At 31.5% G+C, this 23,711-nt stretch overlaps 1 protein-coding gene across 1 annotated transcript in view; it reads right to left on the minus strand.

Annotated features, from left to right (window-relative positions):
* Positions 1–20,375: 20,375 nt before the first annotated feature.
* LOC127709733 (uncharacterized) overlaps positions 20,376–23,711 on the minus strand; it is a 48,209-nt gene continuing 44,873 nt past the window's right edge. The window contains exon 9 of the mRNA XM_052215404.1: positions 20,376–22,080. Coding sequence (XP_052071364.1) covers positions 21,934–22,080 — 147 coding nt within the window. The 3' untranslated portion in view covers positions 20,376–21,933. The remainder of the gene's footprint in view (positions 22,081–23,711) is intronic.

The raw sequence follows: 23,711 nt of genomic DNA on the forward strand, positions 1-23,711 counted from the left end.
GAACTCTTTTCATACCCGAGTACCGGGGTCAACCTCTGATTTATAGGGATTGGACGATTGTGTTATTCGAGATATTCTGTTTATCTTGTTGATATTATTGCTTGTTGTTGTATGGGGTGTCAAGTCCTATATTCTAGCGTCGCCTGATACTCATGCAATGATGCGTTCGTTTGTAAATAAAATGACTTACTTCAATTATTCAAAATTGTATCACGAATATTGTGCATTGCATCTACGCCAATTGAAGAAGAAGAAGAAAAAACTTTAAGAATATTAAAAATGAATACCATCTTTATTCCTTGTTATTAACAGTAAAACCTATATAGAACACATTTTGATTTATTGTATTCATGAATACGATCATCTTTGTCTTTAATGTTCACGACACTAAAACGTGTTGTGTAATATTACTTTAAATATACAAATAATTAATTATGTTATAGAGACTTCCTTCTACCACCAGTTATTCCAGTTGATAGTAGGATAATTCCTTTAATAGCGATTGTTTAAAAAATCACTCAATACTCATATTTCATCAATTTCAGGTGGAGTATACGTTTTCAATAAATCGTCGAAAAGAAACTTCCTTTTTTTTAACAGCATATTTCCATGCTTCATCTTCGTCATACTCTTCATCTTGTCGTAATCGTTTGACTGTATTTCTTATTTTTTTATGAATAGGGTTCATCTTCATTCTGTCGTACCACAATATACGATTTAAGTATTTAGATGCAATATCTTTTCTAAATATTGGAATAAACTCATCATAAACAGTAGTGCGGGCATCAGTTTCATCGTCTCCGTCTTGTGTAAGCTTATTTACTTCTTTTTGATATTTCGAGTTAAACGTATCAAATGTTTGAGATACAATGACATCCCAGGGATCGTTAGAATTTTCTTCAGAATCTGTATTATTCCACCCTTCGTCAAATTCATCTCAAGAATCGTCAGACAGATTGCTATCTGCTTCTGAGTGATTTTCTTCACTGCCATTATCAGTGCCCAAGTCTTCTGAACTTACTGAAGCCTGTGATTCATCATCACCATTCGTATCATTCTCAATTTCTGATAAACCATGCATGGTACGTATATGTCGGTTCATATTATCTCTACGAGTAAAACACTTTTGGCAATTGTCACATCTAAACATACCAAACTCCAGCGAAAAACTGAGGAGGAGTACTTTGTTTTCTCTTTTTATTCCTACTCAGTTACAGTTGATAAGAGGAGGAAGAGAGGGACAGTATCTTGCTAGAATTTTTTTTTTTATCCATTTTGTTGTTTGTGTGAACAGATTTTAATATTACTGCCACCAGTGTTAATATTGGTATTCTGACACGAGTTTGAATAACAAGAACAGTCATATATTTAATACCAGAAACTGTTTCATATTTGAGAGCAAAACACTTCAACAGATATAATCGGGATCAATTCTTAATTTAAGCTATCCACACCTCCACCCATGATTGTATGACATATTTCTCTTACTTTAAGACATGCATGGACAGGAACTACAGTAAATGATGATTTCAGAAAAAAAATAAGCAAACCAGTTTAGCACCAACACTTTTTTTCAATAACAAGCCACCCAGTTATGATAACTGAGCTGAGAGGAATGACCCTGGGAGTATGGGTTGTGGTAAAGTTGAATATGGCGGAAAAGGAAAAAGAGATAGGAGCATAGTTAAAAAAAAAGATGGGGAGTTGAGAAAAAGGACGACAAAATTTGACTAGCAGGACAAAAATATAATATATAAAAATAAATATAAAAAAAATATAAGATATACATAGACACCACCGTGTCACCCCCTTATTTAAATGTAGTAGTACTCTGCTTAATACATTAAATATGTGTCCTTTAAATCTACACTTGGGTGGGTACCTATCTTGTTATATGTTAAAAAAGAACGGATGTCCAAAAATGAACAGTAGACCAAGTTTATAAAACACTCTGATCTTAGCTAATCTTTCTCACCCATATTTTTAAGACATGTTTCTTTTTACTTAAAAGCATGCATGGACGAGAATAACTTTTTAGTTTTCAGTTTTCAATTAATGTATCTACGTTGCCTCATTTTAATATTAATAACTATCTTCTCTTGTTAATGATGAGGAGATCTCTCTTCACTTACCTCTTTTTTCTTTTAAATTTCTCTAATTTTAAAGAGGAGATTCTTGTAATACACAAAGACTACATCCTCACTCCTCCTTTTTCACACCCCTTTTGAAGATGCTGATATTGTTTTAAATATAGAGTTCTCATTTCAAAGATCTATGCTATTAAACGAGAAGACCTCATTTTGTGTGTCGCTTCTCTTCCTTCCGCAAGAAATTAATCATAATGCATATGTGTCCTATAGGTACCATGCATAGTCACATTTGTTATCCTCGCTTATGCATATTCCGTTTGCGATATTTTGGGATAAAAACGAAAATTAAGGCATACGGATATTTTTCCGTCATCGGACGGACTTTTAAGTCATAGACAATACCTCCGGTTAGGACTGTTTCAAATTACATGTTATTTTATAATAATGAATTTAGATAAATGAATAAGCTTTATTTAGAGTCGACATAGTGTAGACAGAAGTACATAACATACGCTCTAATAAAACCAAAAAAAAACGGATTTTGTAAATATGGATAGGGCTGAATAATAACCCCAAGTACCTATGACGTTTAATACCTGTCCTGAAATTCTCCAGTCATAACCTTTAACATAATTTTATCCTAAGCTTACGTGACAACATGTTACATATACTATCAACCACGCTCTATGTGACCGCGATTTCGGGGGTGTGTCTCTTTTGAAAAATGGACAGAATTTATGCATACAAACTATTGGAGTTGAAAGAACGTATTCGAAATCATTATAATACACAAAGAGTACATCCTCACTCCCCCTTTTTCACATCCCTTTTATAGATGCTGATATTGTTTTAAGTATAGAAAAGGCACATCCTCTCTCATCTTTCTCATTTCAAGCATCTCTTTTGAAAAATGGAGAGAATTTATGTATACAAACTATTGGAGTTGAAAGAACGTATTCGAAATTATTATAACAAGATTTAATGGTTCTCCAACGCGAAGTCTAATTTGCTTTATTAATTATATACTTTGAAGAATATATCAAATGGGATACAAATTAAATACAAATATTTGCAAAAGGTCTGATTTCCACTGTTTTATTCTTTGGAAGAGATATATAATTAGTCAATAAGGAAAATAAAAATAAATAATTGTAAGATCGAAGTTATTTGGGCAACAACTACCATCCAAAAAATAAAATACTCTGAGAACAGTTTTATATTTTTGCTTTATAATAATAAACTAGGGTTATTAAGACATGAATGAAATATTGTTCGATTCAGTATGATATAAACAATAGTCGACTTATCAGTTTAGATTCTGTAAAAGTAAGATATACCATTTAATGGAAAAAGTATAAATGCATATACGAATATGTAAAGAAATATAAGGCAAACAATTTTTTTTAATGTAAAATGTTCAAAGGTACGCTTTGTTTTAACTTCCCAAAAAGGTTTTAATAATATACAAGTCGTTCATTATCTATTCATACCGCATGCTCTCATAGGTCAATTTAACCTTCAAATATATTTAGTCAAACAAAGGCGTGTAATATAGAAAAATGCCTGAGATACTCTTGTTTGCGATAATTTCTAAAGATTTTAACCCCAACTATTTCTATTAAAATGTTAAGCTTCTTAATTTTCGAACGACACTGTGGTTACTTTAATCCGGTTGCATCAACATTAAAACTATTTGACTACCACCTTATTTTCAAATATCACATTAATAACGGTGTGATGTTTTCTTTTTCACCGTAAACGGATTAACATATGTTGAATTAAAGAAATATATATGTATCAATATAAATTTGGGTAACAAATGATCCCGAGAGATTTTAGGATTTTTACTGATCTTTGGATTTAACTTGGATGTATTTTTTTTCATATGGATATATGTAAATTTGAAAGGTGGGTACTTCCTAGTACATTTCGTATCAGCAATATTGACTACCAAACACATTGAGGGAGAAAGACATGGTTATTGTATGCAGGATTGAAAACAACTGAAAATACAATAAATAAACCAAAAATTTAAGGTTTTATTAATCCTATCGTTATAAGGTCGATTAATACTGTTTAATACACGGATAAATATAAATAACGATTGAAGTTTACTATTGAGCATTTTCAAAATATACTATATTCATCATTTTACCTGCCTGAAGTTATGTCTTTATACAAACTGTATATTTTGTTTCTCTTTTCGAAGATTCTTTCTTTTTTAAAATTTTTTTTAAAGATGTCCTGATGTTGATGTTTGCGCTCACATTACTTTGACTTTTTTACTTTTATTTTGGATGTGCTATCTATGTATTTATGCATGTATGTGTTGTCTGTATGTTTGTGTTGTGTATGCATCTGATGTGTGTTATTTTTTGAATATCAGTCGGTTAAAGATCTCATAAGAGCTCATATCCCTTGTTATTATGTATATATGCAATCCGACTTTAGATAAAGATTTCTTACTTACTTAATGCTATGCATTTATGTTTTTGTTTATTCATGTTTATTCATTAAGATAGTGAGAGTTTTAATTGTATTGTCATGTTATTTGTTAAACACTATAATTATTAAGAAGTTAAAGAAGATCAATAATGTTAAAAATTCAATTAAAATCAATACATTTGAAGGATCGAATAAAATTATGTTAATGTTTTTTTTTAAGAAAACACGTGTCCCCCTTAACTCTTGTATTGTTTATACAATGCATTCGTAGTACAATTGTCTTTTTTTACAACTATTTACACGCTATTTTAAAATTTATCTGTAAATAATCCTACACCCCTCAAAATTTAAGCTGCTTATCTTTTAAACTTTGTAGCGTCTCAAAATACCGAAATCAATATATATTTATGAAACATGTGTAAATGTGTAAATTTCATCTTTGTTTAAAATACCAAAGAAAATTATACTTTATAATCTATTCGCGAATAAAAGAAATCTTTGATGTGACGTCAGCTCATTGGGCTATAGAGTATTTTTTTACCACCCTATACACAACCATATGAGCTAAGTGATCAGTTGTGTAATCCAATACGGGTAAATCATTCATAAAAGGGAAGCTAATTCACCAACAATAAATTGGGCAACCAATTGGGCTAAGTGTACAGTTGTACAACCCAAAATATCCCATTGCACAACCAAATGGGTTAAGTGGACAGCTTGCGCAACCAAATGGGCTAAGTGGACAGCTGCGCAACTGCGCAACTGGCGGCTTATCCCTATTTTACCACTACTTATATATATTTCCCTGTGTAAAGTTTGATTCATGAAAGGAGTGGGATTGTTGATAGCTTTCTTTTTTTCATAGCTATATATTTGTCAATTTAACCTCAATGAAGTTTGTCTCAAATTTTTCATATTAGTTAATTAACAACTGATGATTCTTCTATCATAGCAGTTTACTTACAATTTTTGCCTTTGTTGAAATATTTGTTGATACTGTTTTGCTGTCATTTTGCAGATCTTGTCCTGTTGATCATTTTTGCTATGAAAAGTTTAGTAAAATGTGTTTTGCATTGTCTGAAGACTGGATAATGCATTCAATGAATTTTCACATTTCGATCAGACAAGACTTTGTGTTAGAAACTGACATCTTTCCCCAATACGAGACAAGAGATGTTGACTATAACTTTATTCTCATGCGACTCTTGCTTTTGTAAATGAATGTGTTGGTTGTCCCTTTTCCTTAAAACTTCACAGTGTAGACCTTTTTTTTATTTTCAACATTATCTTTTTTTGTTCTTTCTTTAGTTTTTAATAATTATAATTTTAAAAGCAAGACCTTGTCTATTTTCTTAATCAAGCCAAATCCCACCTATACATAACATATTAAAATTAATGTATCTTCTTAATCAAGTCAAAATCCCACCTGTACATAACATATTAAGGATGTTCGCTCCTCTGTTTCAAAATAACAAGGTTTTTAAACGACTTTTATAGATTGATAGAATATTAATAAGGGATTTTAACTAGAGGCTCTCAAGATCCTGTGTCGCTCACCTGTATTTACTGATGCTTTGGAAATCATGTAAAATAAGGTTAAAATCATAATTTATAGTATTAGATATTAGATATTATAATGATATCTAAGATAATAGCAAAAAACTGCCAAATTTTTGTAAAATTACTAACTCAGGGGCAGCAACCCAACAACGGGTTGTCAGATTCGTCTGAAAATTTCAGGGCAGATAAATCTAAATCTGATGAACATTTTTGCTACCTGTCAGATTTGCTCTAAATGCTTTAGTTTCAGAGATATAAACCAAAAACTGCATTTTACCCCTATGGTCTATTTTTAACCAAGTCAGCCATGATGGTTGGAAGGCGGGGTCATCGGACAAATTTTTCAAACTGGATACCCTAATAATGATTATGGCCAAGTATGGTTAAATTCATCTTCTCTAGCCAAGGGTTACGATCCACTTCCCTCCCCCCTCCACCCTTGGCGGATTGAGATAGAATTTCGGAGACACAAGGTAATGATTTTCATTGGTTGCAGTCGAAATTATCTGCATCCAATCAAAAAGCGCCTATAACATGATCACGTGTAAATGTAGAAAGTATATGTAAACAATTGCCACGTGCTTATTGTGCAACAAGTCTTTACATCCCTAAACATACGACTATATTTAGTGACAATTTGAATGTTTTTAATCAACTAATAGAAGTTCCTGTGTGTGTTTCTTGCACAAATGCATTAATGTCAACGTATATTTTCATTTCCTGCTTTACCAAGTGTGTAGCCTGGCATCCTGACCCAATCTAATACGTCGTCGATAGGTGAGCCAGGATACCAGGCTACCAAGTGTGTAGAATCTAGACGCTACCGTGTTTTTACCTCCAAATTGAAGAGTTCAAGTGCTACCATTGGTCAAGAATAATGTATAAGAAATGGGCGTGACTTTAATCTACCGATAGATGGCGCAACATTGTTATCACAAATGTTGGCTTAATCTGCCAAGGGTGGAGAGGAGGGAAGTGGATCGTAACCCTTGGCTAGCGAAGATGGGTTAAATTTGTCTCAGTAGTTTCAGAGAAGAAGATTTTTGTAAAAGATTACAAAAATTTACGAATTTTTTTTAAAAATTGACTATTAAGGGCAATAACTCTTAAAGGGGTCGACTGACAATTTTGGTCATGACGACTTATTTTTAGATCTTACTTTGCTGAACATTATTGCTGTTTACAGTTTATCTCTATCTATAATAATATTCAAGATAATAACCAAAAACTGCAAAATTTCCTTAAAATTACCAATTCAGGGGCAGCAACCCAACAACAGGTTGTCAGATTTGTCTGAAAATTTCAGTTCAGATAGATCTTGACCTGATAATCAGTCTTACTCTATCAGATTTACTCTAAATGCTTTGGTTTCAGAGATATAAGCCAACATCTACATTTTATCCCTATGTTCTATTTTTAGCCATGGCGGCCATCTTGGTTGGTTGGCGGGGTCATCGGACACATTTTTTAAACTAGATACCCTAATGATGATTGTGGCCAAGTTTGGTTAAATTTGGCCCAGTGGGGAGGAGGCAAATCTTTATATTATAGTAATTTTGAGATATGAATTAGGAGATAATCAGTTAAAGTCAGAGGGTCATTATTCAACACAAAAGATTAACATGCATCTATTGACTTTTTGCAATATTGAGAATTCCGTCTATCGGAAAAATTGTTTTGTTTGCTTGAATACAGAAATTGAAATAAAGTGCCTGCTAAAATTCAGGGGGGTAGGAGCCCAAGCAAAATAGACTAACTTCTAGACTATATTTTTTTGTTATTCACTTTCAAAAGTTTGTCAATCCTCCCCCCCCCCCCCCCCCCCCCCCCACACACACACACACACACACACAAACAACTTTCTGTGTACTCCTACACCATTGAAAGAGTTCACAAACACTGGACTGCAGAAAACATTTATATTACTTGCACTTTTTTTTAATAATTTACTAGTTTTTTGTTAGTTGTCATTAATATCCACTAAGCTGAGGCCATCGAAATGTTCTGTCTTTTTTTGGTCTATTCTAAATAAATAAATATTGAATTTAGGAAAAAAATCATTTAACTATAAAAAAAAAGGCAGAAGATACCATTGGGACATTCAACAGAAGGAGAAACTGCCAACACCATGGCCAAAAACAAAAGAGGGAAGAGAAACTGCCAACACCATGGCCAAAAACAAAAGAGGGAAGAGAAACTGCCAACACCATGGTCAAAAACAAAAGAGGGAAGAGAAATAACCAAAACCATGGTCAAAAACAAAAGAGGGAAGAGAAACTGCCAACACCATGGTCAAAAACAAAAGAGGGAAAGAAAAGCAAGTCTACAAAACATTACATAAACAAGAATGTGTCCATAGTACACGGATGCTCCACTCGCACTATCATTTTCTATGTTCAGTGGACCGTGCAATTGGGGTCAAAACTCTAATTTGGCATTAAAATTAAAAAGATCATATCATAGGGAACATGTGTACTAAATTTCAAGTTGATTGGACTTCAACTTCATCAAAAACTATCTTGACCAAAAACTTTAACCTGAAGCGGGACAGACGGATGAACAAACGAATGGATGCACAGACCGAAAAAACATAATGCCACTCTACTATCGTAGGTAGAGCATAAAAAACTTAAGACTGAGCAACATGAACCACCAAAAAGTGGGGGTTATATAATGTGCTCTGGAAGGGTACGTAGCTCCTTCTCAACTATATCTATGCTTTAAAATCTTAACATCATGGAGGACATAAACTTTACATTTTAATACTCTATTTAGATCTTGACATATATATAGCATAGATACCTCTCTCTTTTAGTAGGCCATTATTTGTCTATATTGTGTGAGTGCATGCATTTGCATGTGGGAATTCATATTAAAGATTGATTTGACTGTAAAATCAAAGAGGTGGTGCCAATGTCCCCTCAATTTATTTCACAATAGGAATTTCAAAAGGTATGTAATGAAATAGTTTCACAGCTCCATGTAAGTACTTTAAGAATCTGAGTACAATATTATGGCTAATTCTAAATAGTTGATTAAGTTCTGAATGCCTAAAGATAGCCCAAAACACAAGTTTGATTTGGCAAAATATGAGTATTTATCCAAAAATGTAAAAGAAAGATATTCATAACCAAAATCAAAATCAAGTTGTAACTTAAATTGTAAATTGTATGGTACATAATATTTCTTTTTGATTAGTTACATCATTTGATACATTTAAAATTATAATTTTGTATCAAAATGACTTTAAATAACAAAATAGAACGCCTGAAATTCCATATAGAAACATGTTTTATTTTTTTGAAAAGTATACGATAATCATATAGACTCATCAATATTCAATTGAAAACTTACAGATTGTGAGTGAAACAAATACATCATGCCTACAGTGGAAAGGAGTAGGCCCAGTAAGACCCCTTTTTGGCCCCAAAATATAGCAGTTTTACAAAATTGTAAAAACGTAAATTTTTAACTATTTCTTGGAAAGAAGAATACTTCTATTACAAAAATATGGGGTGTTTTTGACAATACAATGCACATGTATCGGGTACTTGCATCATTAAGTCATGCTAAATTACGGAATTTTCGAAATTTTAGCATTTTGGGTAATTTTTACTAAAACCATCTGAAAAGTGACATATTATGGCATATTTGATAGATTTTTCATATTTAAGCATGAATTTGAGCGTCTTTAATGACTCAATCAGTTCAAATCTTTCACATAAACTAATTGAATCATTTGAGTGTTTAAGTGTTTAAAAAGTGTCCATAATCTTTCATCAGATGAACCTGAATTTTGATGCCAAAATCGGCCCTTACCGGACCTACTCCTTTGTCATACCTCTTTCCTTAGGTCTTCAATAACAAGCTGATTCCAATATATAAAGGAGGAGGTATAATTAAGAGCCATTATCTGGCCCCTCTAATTACAAACATAGTCAAATTCTTCAATCCTTTCAAAATTATAAGCAATTTCTAAAAATTAATAAATTGGATGTGATAAATTTTTAAATTTACATATTTGACCTAAAACAGCCATTTTATACATAGTTTTTCAACTTTGGGAATATTAGATATGAGCAATAATCAACAGATATTTTACTAAAATTAACATCTTTGTTCAAGAAATCTAATTGCAAAATATCTTTTAAGGAAGGGACTTTATATACTAAAGTATATCTCATATCTAAATATTAATGACAAAATCTCAAAATGGGGTTATTCTGGCAGTTTTTGCAGATTTGCACTTAAGAATGTCTGTCTAACCAACTAATGTGATGTGAACACCTGGATGATGTGTTTTGATATATATAACAAGAGGCTGTCAGAGTGACAGCAAACCGGATTTTCCTGCAGAGGTCGAACCCTGAACAGTTGAGCAAGTATGGACACAACATTTAAGCTTAAAACAGCTCTAAATTTGGATTGTGATTGAATATTTGACACAGCATAGGTTTGTAACACAAAATGAATGTGGTCAAAGAACTGAAAAATTTGAAATTGGACATTAACCTATTATGGTCCAATATCCAAAATCTAAGTACATTGTTAGAATTAGCATATCAAAGAACCCCAAGAATTCAATTTTTGATGAAATACTTATTAATTACTCCATTTCTGTTTCATTTAAACTCAAATTCATATAATAAAAATTCGTAAGGGTTCCGCGGAACCCAGTGTCTCGCCTACTTTTGCTGTTAATTGCAGGCTCAACAAAAATGAGGAAAAAAATTAATAAAAATATTCCTCTCTATACTATCTTTTGATTGTAAGTAGCTTCTGTCCAAGTTTGGTAAAAATCCAGGATGGTTTTTGAATCTAATAAATGTTTTTAAAACTTTAACTGCAGACTGTATGTAAAGTTAACTGGAAGAAAAACTAAGTCCATTTATAAGTAAAATACGGAAAAAATGGAACATATTTTTATCAAAATTTTCTTCTAGATACTATCTTATGATCATAAATAAGCTTCTGTCCAAGTGTAGTACAAATCCAGGATAGTTTAAGAAAGTTGTTAAAATTTTAAAAACTTTAACCACAGAGTGAATGTAATGTTAACTGGCAGAAAAACTAAGTCCATTTATAAGTAAAATACGGAAAAAATGGAATTTTTTTTTTACAAAATTTACTTCTGGATACTATCTTATGATCATAAACAAGCTTCTTTCCAAGTTTGGTAGAAATCCAGGATAGTTTAAGAAAGTTATTAAAATTTCAAAAACTTTAACCACAGAGTGAATGTAATGTTTCCTGGCAGAAAAACTAAGTCCATTTATAAGTAAAATACGGAAAAAATGGAATTTTTTTTTTACAAAATTTACTTTTGAATATAATCTTATGATCATAAACAAGCTTCTGTCCAAGTTTGGTAGAAATCCAGGATAGTTTAAGAAAGTTATTAAAATTTCAAAAACTTTAACCACAGAGTGAATATTTGTGGACGCCGCCGACGACAACGACGACGACGACGACGACGACGCCGACGGAATGTAGGATCGCTATGTCTCGCTTTTTCGACAAAAGTCGAAGGCTCGACAAAAATCAGTTTTCACCATTTCTGTTCAAAGGAAAATAACTCAAATTCATATAATAAAAAATAGTTTTCTAAAATAAGATATGATTTAATCTATAAAAAATAGTTCTCTATATTAGATATGATGTCATATCTATTTTCAAATTATAATAAAAAAACATAAATACATGATTACATTCAGCATATCAAAGAACAACAATAATACCATTTTTGAAGAAATCAAACAAAGTTTAATTTTGGATCCTTTGAACCTTAATATGGCCGGTAAAAGTGAAAATCATCAATATCGATCTTGACCTCCATTTTGTCATCAGTAACTACATATTAAAATTTGAAAAGCTTTGGTTGAACGGTTCACAAGTTAAAGCACGGACACGACTGGAAACACCATTTTTCAATCTTTCAAGAACCATAACTCCTGAACGGTGATAGTGAAAATCGTCACTATCGCACTTGACCTCCATTTTGTCCATCAGTAACAACATATTAAAATTTGAAAAGCTTTGGTTGAACGGTTCATGAGTTATAGCATGGACACGACTGTAAACACCATTTTTCTATTTTTTAAGAACCATAACTCCTGAACGGTGAAAGTGAAAATCGTCAATATCGAATTTGACCTCCATTTTGTCATCAGTAACAACATATTAAAATTTGAAAATTGGTTGAACCATTCATGAGTAAATGCACGGACACTGTTTGGCAGTCGACCGCCTGCCCGCCCGCCGTACATCACCAAATTAATAACCCTTTTATTTTTATAAAATCCGGTTAAAAATTGTATATGATGCTTTTTTATGTTCAAATTCAAGGGACTGAAAAAAAGGCCTTATCATACCTTTTCCTTCAAACACAAATATATAAATATCAATTTGGGATCACTTAACATCTATTTTAAACTGGCTTCCATTGTCCACAATAATTTATGGTCACATAATAAAAATCAGTTTTCACCATTTCTGTTCAAAGGAAAATAACTCAAATTCATATAATAAAAAATAGTTTTCTAAAATTAGATATGATTTAATCACTAAAAAATAGTTTCTATATTAGATATGATGTCATATCTATTTTCAAATTATAATAAAAAACATAAATACATGATTACATTCAGCATATCAAAGAACAACAATAATACTATTTTTGAAGAAATCAAACAAAGTTTAATTTTGGATCCTTTGAACCTTAATATGGCCGGTAAAAGTGAAAATCATCAATATCGATCTTGACCTCCATTTTGTCATCAGTAACTACATATTAAAATTTGAAAAGCTTTGGTTGAACGGTTCACAAGTTAAAGCACGGACACGACTGGAAACACCATTTTTCAATCTTTCAAGAACCATAACTCCTGAACGGTGATAGTGAAAATCGTCACTATCGCACTTGACCTCCATTTTGTCCATCAGTAACAACATATTAAAATTTGAAAAGCTTTGGTTGAACGGTTCATGAGTTATAGCATGGACACGACTGTAAACACCATTTTTCTATTTTTTAAGAACCATAACTCCTGAACGGTGAAAGTGAAAATCGTCAATATCGAATTTGACCTCCATTTTGTCATCAGCAACAACATATTAAAATTTGAAAATTGGTTGAACTATTCATGAGTAAATGCACGGACACTGTTTGGCAGTCGACCGCCTGCCCGCCTGCCGTACATCACCAAATTAATAACCCTTTTATTTTTATAAAATCCGGTTAAAAATTGTATATGATGCTTTTTTATGTTCAAATTCAAGGGACTGAAAAAAAGGCCTTATCATACCTTTTCCTTCAAACACAAATATATAAATATCAATTTAGGATCACTTAACATCTATTTTAAACTGGCTTCCATTGTCCACAATAATTTATGGTCACATAATAAAAATCAGTTTTCACCATTTCTGTTCAAAGGAAAATAACTCAAATTCATATAATAAAAAATAGTTTTCTAAAATTAGATATGATTTAATCACTAAAAAATAGTTTCTATATTAGATATGATGTCATATCTATTTTCAAATTATAATAAAAAACATAAATACATGATTACATTCAGCATATCAAAGAACAACAATAATACTATTTTTGAAGAAATCAAACAAAGTTTAATTTTGGATCCTTTGAACCTTAATATGGCCGGTAAAAGTGAAAATCATCAATATCGATCTTGACCTCCATTTTGTCATCAGTAACTACATATTAAAATTTGAAAAGCTTTGGTTGAACGGTTCACAAGTTAAAGCACGGACACGACTGGAAACACCATTTTTCAATCTTTCAAGAACCATAACTCCTGAACGGTGAAAGTGAAAATCGTCACTATCGCACTTGACCTCCATTCTGTCATCAGTAACAACATATTAAAATTTGAAAAGCTTTGGTTGAACGGTTCATGAGTTAAAGCATGGACACGACTGGAAACCCCATTTTTCAATTTTTCAAGAACCATAACTCCTGAACGGTGAAAGTGAAAATCGTCAATATCGAATTTAATTTGACCTCCATTTTGTCATCAGTAACAACATATTAAAATTTGAAAATGGGTTGAACCATTCATGAGTAAATGCACGGACACTGTTTGGCAGCCGACCGCCTGCCCGCCCGCCGTACATCACCAAATTAATAACCCATTTTTTTTTTTTTTATAAAATCCGGTTTAAAATTGTATATGATGCTTTTTTATGTTCAAATTCAAGGGACTGAAAAAATGGCCTTATCAAACCTTTTCCTTCAAACACAAATATATAAATATCAATTTGGGATCACTTAACATCTATTTTAAACTGGCTTCCATTGTCCACAATAATTTATGGTCACATAATAAAAATCAGTTTTCACCATTTCTGTTCAAAGGAAAATAACTCAAATTCATATAATAAAAAATAGTTTTCTAAAATTAGATATGATTTAATCACTAAAAAATAGTTCTCTATATTAGATATGATGTCATATCTATTTTCAAATTATAATAAAAAACATAAATACATGATTACATTCAGCATATCAAAGAACAACAATAATACTATTTTTGAAGAAATCAAACAAAGTTTAATTTGGGATCCTTTGAACCTTAATATGGCCGGTAAAAGTGAAAATCATCAATATCGATCTTGACTTCCATTTTGTCATCAGTAACTACATATTAAAATTTGAAAAGCTTTGGTTGAACGGTTCACAAGTTAAAGCACGGACACGACTGGAAACACCATTTTTCAATCCTTCAAGAACCATAACTCCTGAACGGTGGAAGTGAAAATCGTCACTATCGCACTTGACCTCCATTTTGTCATCAGTAACAACATATTGAAATTTGAAAAGCTTTGGTTGAACGGTTCATGAGTTAAAGCATGGACACGACTGGAAACACCATTTTTCTATTTTTCAAGAACCATAACTCCTGAACGGTGAAAGTGAAAATCGTCAATATCGAATTTGACCTCCATTTTGTCATCAGTAACAACATATTAAAATTTGAAAATTGGTTGAACCATTCATGAGTAAATGCACGGACACTGTTTGGCAGCCGACCGCCTGCCCGCCCGCCGTACATCACCAAATTAATAACCCATTTCTTTTAAATAAAATCCGGTTAAAAATTGTACATGATGCTTTTTTATGTTCAAATTCAAGGGACTGAAAAAAGGGCCTTATCATACCTTTTCCTTCAAACACAAATATATAAATATCAATTTGGGATCATGTAACATCTATTTTAAACTGGCTTCCATTGTCCACAATAATTTATGGTCACATTTTTTGTTTTCACTGTTATAAATCTATGTATAATGTAAGAAAAATAAGATTTGGTCTGCTATACCTTAGGGAGTTGAGGTTCAAAAATAAATCAAACCAGTATAACTACACTCTCTGGAGCAGTAGAACACAACAGGACTTTATGCCACAGGATAACACTGTCTGGAGCAGTAGAACACAACAGGACTTTATGCCACATGATCATACTGTCTGAAGCAGTAGAACACGGCAGGACTTTATGCCACAGGATCACACTGTCTGGAGCAGTAGAACATGACAGGACTTTATGCCACAGGATCACACTGTCTGGAGCAGTAGATAACGACAGGACTTTATGCCACAGGATCACACTGTCTGGAGCAGTAGATTACAACAGGACTTTATGCCACAGGATCACACTGTCTGGAGCAGTAGAACACAACAGGACTTTATGCCACAGGATCACACTGTCTGGAGCAAGTAGAACATGACAGGACTTTATGCCACAGGATCACACTGTCTGGAGTAGTAGAACACGACAGGACTTTATGCCACAGGATCACACTGTCTGGAGCTGTTGAACATGACAGGACTTTATGCCACAGGATATTAAGCTTTAATAGAATCATCCATACTGCTGTATTGAAAATATAACTTTTCCACATTTTAGGTAAGAAAGTGACAACAAAAAACATTTGTAACAAAAGTTATTTATTTTATAAATATTTTGGTCTTAATTACAAAAAAAACATACAACAATGAAAGAATGTTTTAACAACTAGAAAAACTAAGCAGAGCCCAAAAATTAATACCATTTATACAGAAACAATGAGAATTTGTGAAAGTTTCATTTAAATCAGTCATAGTATAAGATAGGTTGCATATACAAGCAACTATTTCATTTGTAGACATATTATGAATTAGTCAACTTAAACCAATGTCCGGAATTCTTGAAAAGTCTATAGGAACAGTTTAAAGTCTTATCAACTTAAAATTTAATCACTCACATACAAATTTAACAAATTAGGGAATTTGGAAGGGAGCTCTTCCCCCCCCCCCCCCTGTCCCCCAAAAAAAATTAAAACCAAAAAAAAACAAAAAACAAAAAACCCCAGATAATAGGAAAAGGAAATGGAAAGCTGAGCTAACCTTTATAGGACTATAAGTAAAGATCTAACTATAATAAAGTCTCAAATCTTTCCCCAACTTTCAATAGAAAGATCAAATAAAAAAATTAACTTAGTGTGCAGCACTACATTGAAAATACCTGGTAGGACAAATTGTTGTTATCGAATATATATATTGTAGGAAAATCATTTACTTTTATCTGAAAACACCATAAAATGTAATTGTCTATCAACTTTTACCAAGTCAAGAAGCAAAGAAACTGAAACCAGTTAAATAACTGATAAAAACACCCTTTTAATTCCCAGTCGTGTTAGAGAAGTCAACCTTGCTGCTTGGGTGCAGACTGGAAAAGAGACAACAAAATTAACATGAAATAAATAATTTAATATTACATGGATTTGAATATAAATATTCTGTAATAACAAACGCAGGATATCACAAAATGATATCCATATACTAAACAAATTGCACTTCATAGAAAAATATATCCCATAAAATAACTTGTATAACTTTATTTGTCCAATAAAATTATAGTATTTTATTAAAAGAAAAGGTATGACTGTTACCTAGGAAAGATTAACACAAATTTTACATTTGTTATTTGGTTGTAAGAATTTGTATGCCAAAAATCAAAATGTTGTAAAATAATAATTATGTTAGTTTTTTTTACACAAAAAGAGTAACCAGCATAGATTTAAGTTGAAATAAATTTTTAAAGAATAACAAGAGTGCACATGCTGATATGTCTTGGCTGCTTTACTTTCTGTGATTGAACTTGTGTTGAAAGTCTGTAATATGAAGGTTTTACTACCAAGTACCGCATGAACTTAACATTATTCATGGAAATGAGGTCAAGATCAGGTCCAGTCAGAGGTCAAACAGACAGGTACACCTTGCACCAAATATAGTGAGCCTATAGCTAATATCATCTGAGAAACAGACCTTATTACAAAACTTAACATCGACCAATGAACTATGAAAATGAGATCAAGGTCAGATGAAACCTGGCAGACAGACCTGTAGACCTTACACAAAGCATCTACATACAAGGTATGAAGCATCAAGGACTTCTACCCAGTGGGAAATCTAATGAACGAAACAATAGAAAATTCACTATTCTTATGAAAAAGTTGAGAAAATCAATAATAAAACAATGCTAGTGACAATACTGATCAAAAGTTATTTCCAAACAACAATTGTACATTTAAAAGAAATTATTTGTTAAACTGTGTTATTAGAAATATACATGCAAATACATGATGTATTATGTTCAGTATATATCGAGATAATTGCATTAAAAGCTTTTAAAACTGAAGTCTAAGAAATGTTAATCTTTGCTGCATATTGATAAAAAAAAATTGGACAAAATCATGTACATACAAAATCTAAAGATCTTTTGGGTCATCAATTTTCAGGGTGTTCCACAAAGTACTTAGCATGTTACAATTTCCCAAAATATTCTTATTTTTCACATCTAAGTTTTCGAGTACACTGGTCTGCCCTTGTCACGTGAACATTCAAATATAGAAATATTGTCTTTTCGTGAATATAACAATTTAAGTCTGTATGTGCAGGTTCAAAAAATTAAAGATAAATATTTTTATGAAGTAGGTATGTTTTTTACTATTTTTTTATACAATTTTAAGATAAATTACTTTGCCGAGCGCAGCTGGATACGACCACAGAGGTCCAACCCTGAACAGTTGGGGCAAAAATGGACACAATATTCGCGCTTGATACAGGTCTGAACTTGGATTGTAATTCAATATTTGACACATAATAGGTTTCTGACACAGAATAACTGTAGTTTAAAGAACTTAGAATTGGTTATATGATTTGAATTTATATTCAATTTTTTGCTTTTGAGCAATACACTATGCTGTTGCAAATTGACCTCCCCCCCCCACCCCCCCCCCCCCCCACTTTTTTTCAAAAAAAAAAATTTGAAGGATTTTCTTTTTGATTTCTGAAATCTTGAGGAGAAAAAATTGTCCCCCCCCCCCCCCCCCTCTTTTTCCAAAAAAAAAAATTCTTTCCCTCAGTCATGGTCATAATTTCAATTCAAATTTCAAATGGAGTTTGCAACCATAATAACCCATTTAAATACATCATCAAAGTTTTAAAATAGAAAATGACATACATAATCATAGCTAAAATTAATTTACCGTAATCAGCATTTTTAAAATTATTAAAATAGTAACTTCTAAAAATGAATTGACAGCTAATCACCTCAAGACAATACAAAAATTCTTTATACATAATTTAAAAGCAGTGTAAGGGAGGTAATTCAAAGTAGTTTTTGAATTACCTCCCTTACACTATAATTTGTAATTAAGTAATTGTCCATTAACCAGGACACCCTTGTTTTTTCTCACTTTTTTGCACCTAACTCCTAAACGGTTTGAGCCATAACCCCCCAAAGCCAATCCTAACCATCCCTTTGTGGTATGGAAACTTGTGGTATAATTTCAGAGAGATCCATACACTGTTCTACAAGTTATTGTCATGAAACTAGAGAAATGCTTATTTGGGCCCCTTTTGGGCCCCTAAATCCTAAACTGTTGGGACCATAACCCCCAATATCAATCCCAACCTTCTTTTTGTGGTTATAAGCCTTATGTTTAAATTTCATAGAGATTCATTCACTTAAACTAAAGTTACTGTGTGAAAACCAATGTGTCTTCGGACAACAACGACGCCAACGTCATACCAATATACGACCGCAAAATTTTTTTGCGGTCGTATAAAAAGGTTGTCTCAATTTTTGTACAAGTATTTGCGGTCTTCTTGATCTATTCACATTCAATGTTTACATTGGGATGAGGTCCGTTTGAAGTTGCTTAGTAACTCAATTTCAAAAGTGTTAATCTTTGAATCAATTGATTCCTTTGAAATTTTTTCCCTGAACTTCTCTGATCTATTTGCATATACATACGGATAATAAGCATGTTCCAGAGAGGTTTTACAGCCAGTAGAAATATAAATTGAAGTTGGTACTCCAAGGATTTATTTGCATAGCAACATTTTAAACCAATTTTACATCAAGCTCCTATAGCCAGCTGTACTCGTCGTTTGCTATTTAAGGAGGGAAATGATAACATTAAATGGAAATTTTGTTTTTTTTTAACTTATTTCTATTTTTACTATTTACCAGAGCTTTTTCCTGTGAATTTATAATTGATGGCATCCTTGCTAAAACGGGACAAACATTGAATAGATATAGTTTTCAGTGTTTACAGGGGAGGTAATATTTTGTCACTAGATTTTCCACTGTACCTTCTAAATTATAAAGCTTTATACAAACATGGCACAATAAATTTTAGTATACAGAATGATAGAAAATTATTGATGTTCATGAGTAGAAAACAAATGTATTAATTTTGTTGCATTGTCTTTAATGACAATAAGAGGCACATAACTTCTGAAACAGGTTAAATCTTTGTACAATGCTAAAAGAATCACTTCTCAATATGGTAAATACTTTGAGATTTTTATTTTTGTTTTTTGGGGGAATATTTTTCTATTTGTTCCCAATTTAGTAGAAATAAACAGTTTTATTAAATTCAACTGCAGAATGTTTAAGTGTAAAGCAACACCATACAGATCATAACAAAACTTTAGTGTTCGATTGTCAATGTATATTTGTTCCTCCTAACAGAAGTTCCCCTGGAAACTTTCTTATAAACAATGTCATACATTTGTTAATTCCTATTGCAACAAATACCCATTATTCTGTTAAGAACAAATACTATAATATTTGTTCCAGTGGTCAAAATATCCTCGTATAGACTTCATACAACGGCTACAATTGTTATTATTATTATTATTATCAATAATACAACAGAAATAGAGCAGAAATTCATTTGATTGGTTGTTAATATTGTGTCACAAAGTATAGAGTTTTTAGATTTTTATTTTTATATATTTCAAAAATAACTTTGTCCTCAGTCGTTCGAAATAAAAAAAAACATTCAAGTTTTGACCAATCTTAGCAAAGCTCAAATGACTCCCAAGTGTAATGAAAAACACAAATCAAAGTATCCATTTTATTAAAAGTCTCCTAAAAGAAACCTATATATAGATTGGATTATTTTTGAGGAGTTAAGATTTCACAACTTCTAGGAGTATCCCTGATTCTAAGGAATGTCTTCATGATTTTATCTTACTTCCAAAATAAGAGGAAATAAACCCCTCCTTAACACATTTCAATTGTGATCTCACACAACTTTGGTTCCTGAATGTATTGTAACATAAAAGTTAGCAAAAGATGATATAAATAATATAACAATGACCCACATGGACCTTCAGGTCAGATGAGCTAACGACTAAAAATATTGATAATCATTTTTTCCAAGATCTTTTATTAAAAAACAAACATAGATTGTACAAAAATGGACATAAATAAATGCATCTTACCATATAATTACAAACAAACTATGGCAGTGACTTTGTATTAAAATGCTATTGATAAAATTCCTCATGAAACATTGTATTGTTAAATATAAACAATGACAAACTATTTTACAATGAACTGAAATGATAATATATAATGAAAATAAATTATAATGAATTTAACTAAAATGAAATGGCTGCTATCATAAAGTTTTCTATTGCATAAATCACAGAAAAATGAAACTGATGAAAAGTCTCTGTCTGAACAAGTGTAGATATTCAAAATTGTACAGACCGACCATATCATGGTTATGTCAGAATAATAATGTATTTACAGAATGCAAGATATGTGATAATAAATGTAATTTCAGGTTTTAAATATTTGTCAGTATTTAAGCATAAATCTAAAAATTTTCCTTTTTTTTTATACATTTTTAAATTCATACCTATGATTTTCTTTTTTTTTTAACAGAGAATGGCAGGCTTTTATTTTTATTTTCATTTTGCATAATTTATTGACTAAATTCTAGCATAGTATGTAAAACCTTCAACCATTCACCATATCTAAATCTTTTTTAAAAAAATTTTAAATTTATGAAATTATCAAGAAATCAGACAAAATGCTAACCTGTGCCAAAACAGATAGCTAAACAGCCAAATACAAAATGTACTAAATATAATTTCATTCACTTTTAAATCAGAAACATAACATCTTCTGGTGCAATGTAATTCAACCATAGGAACTTTTCTATCACTGTTCAAATGTCTTTTTGTATATCACAAAATGAATTTCTGTGTTCCATACCAATAAGTTAGTCAAATATCCAGTTATCTCCCTGCATGAACATCTATGAATTATCCCCCTTGATGCTGTTGCTCAATTATGATGCTTGTAATGCCTCAAATAAATGACTTTGATATGAAATCATGAAGTTGCAAAATTACTGTTGCTTTTGACAAACTAGTGCAACTCACTTGTTGACATTAAATGGAGAATGAATCAAATGGAGAATATCACATGACATGCTTCAGATCAAATGAAATGTTATATGTGTTGATATGCTATACAAATTCTGGAGAAGCACCATCGTCATCATCATCCATGTATTTAATAGACGCTAATAATTTTCTACTATCACTGTCTGAAAAACTAGAGTTTTGACTTAATTGTAACGGTTTTTCTTCTTCTTTATGGATTTCTTCTGTTTGCTGCAATAAAAAAACATATCCACATTAAAATAGTAAGGGTCTAATGTTCATACAAAATCCAATAGATGAGTATTTACACTCTCTATCAGAGGCAAAAAGAGTTTTCTTGACAAAAAGTATTCAGCAGATGTTGTGAATGCATGATAGGACAGTATTTTTAAACACATTTTGATAAATAAATTATCTTTAAAGTTATCAATGGAAATTCTGAAAACTGAAATTAAGATATTTTCATCTTATTCATGAAAATTTTAAACAAAACATGTATAGTTGTCTCATTGGCACTCATACCACATCTTATTTCTATGTATGTTTCATAAGATTCCAGGGGCCTCCATCCAGTCGTTTAAGGGGTTCATCTACAGTATCACTAGACCTGTCAACACTAAGGTTCTGTGTTCAAACCCTGCAATTGGCAGGTGCATTCGACTCTGATCTTAATTGACTAGGATTGACATTTCTCTTGCTGAAGGTTCTTTTTCTCTCTGGGCACTCCAGCCTCTACCACCAATTAAAACTGGAGCCCCAAGATAGCCAAGAGTGCTGAAAGTGGCATTTTACACCAACAATCAATCAATTAATCATAAGATTCTGTTACTTTGATTGACATACAACCATCGCAAGAAATTCCAATATTATGATTTGTTTCCCAATAAAATGCAAATTTTTTGACTGCATGTGCTTTCCATGACGGTTACAATAATGCATACACTTGATTTTAGTTGAAATTTCATTTTTATAGCAATTATTAGAATTGAATGTTTTGTTCTTTTATAGGATTGTAAAAGTGTTGTTCGTGTGCACATCTTTAGTATGAAGCACATCTGCACTTAATACAAAATGTGCTTCGGTCAACCTTTTACACCCTAATAAAATTACAAAAAGAAGCATTCAATTCCTAGTTTAGAGTAAAAATTAAGAGAAATTGACATTTATAATTGAAATTTAGAAAAATATAGCAGTGTGAAAGTTTCACGAGGCCTCGTAGTAATGTTTATAGGCTTAAAGCAGTATTGGCAAATGTAACAATTTATTTGTTTTAAATCAAATGTATGGTGGCTCCTTTAAAGCTGTATATTGAAAAAAATATAATAGGTTTCCATATTTGGTTGATTACCACCATTACACATGTGCAGTATTTTTAATTAGAAAGCACCCAATTCAATGTTAGTAATTTTCTCATCTACAATATGATCAATTGAATTAACACATCTTGTAGCATAAAATAAATGGCTAATTACAAGCTGGGGATACAACAACTAATACCCAATTATTTATAACAAGTTGTTTTCATCAAAGAAATCATAAGAAGATCATGTGTTTTACAAATTTATAGAACAGATTATTGTCATTGAAAAAAAGATAGTGATAAAACCTTAATATACACAGCAAGTCTAGTTGAGCAATTTTATTAGACACACTTTCAGTGACATATACATCTACTAAGAAAATATGTGAAATTTGACAACAAGCTAATATACTTACAATCTACTCATTCTATTTAATATATATTTGTGTTATAATTTATAAATTGTAAAATCTTGTTGTTTTTGCATCTTCATTGCTTTTTTTTTTTTACTTTGCTTTTAAACTCTATATACTGTAACTTTCTTAAAAGTCTCCATATGATG

This window comes from Mytilus californianus, unplaced genomic scaffold (genome assembly GCF_021869535.1).
Source record: "Mytilus californianus isolate M0D057914Y unplaced genomic scaffold, xbMytCali1.0.p SCAF_7, whole genome shotgun sequence".
In the NCBI taxonomy this organism is placed as follows: domain Eukaryota; kingdom Metazoa; phylum Mollusca; class Bivalvia; order Mytilida; family Mytilidae; genus Mytilus; species Mytilus californianus.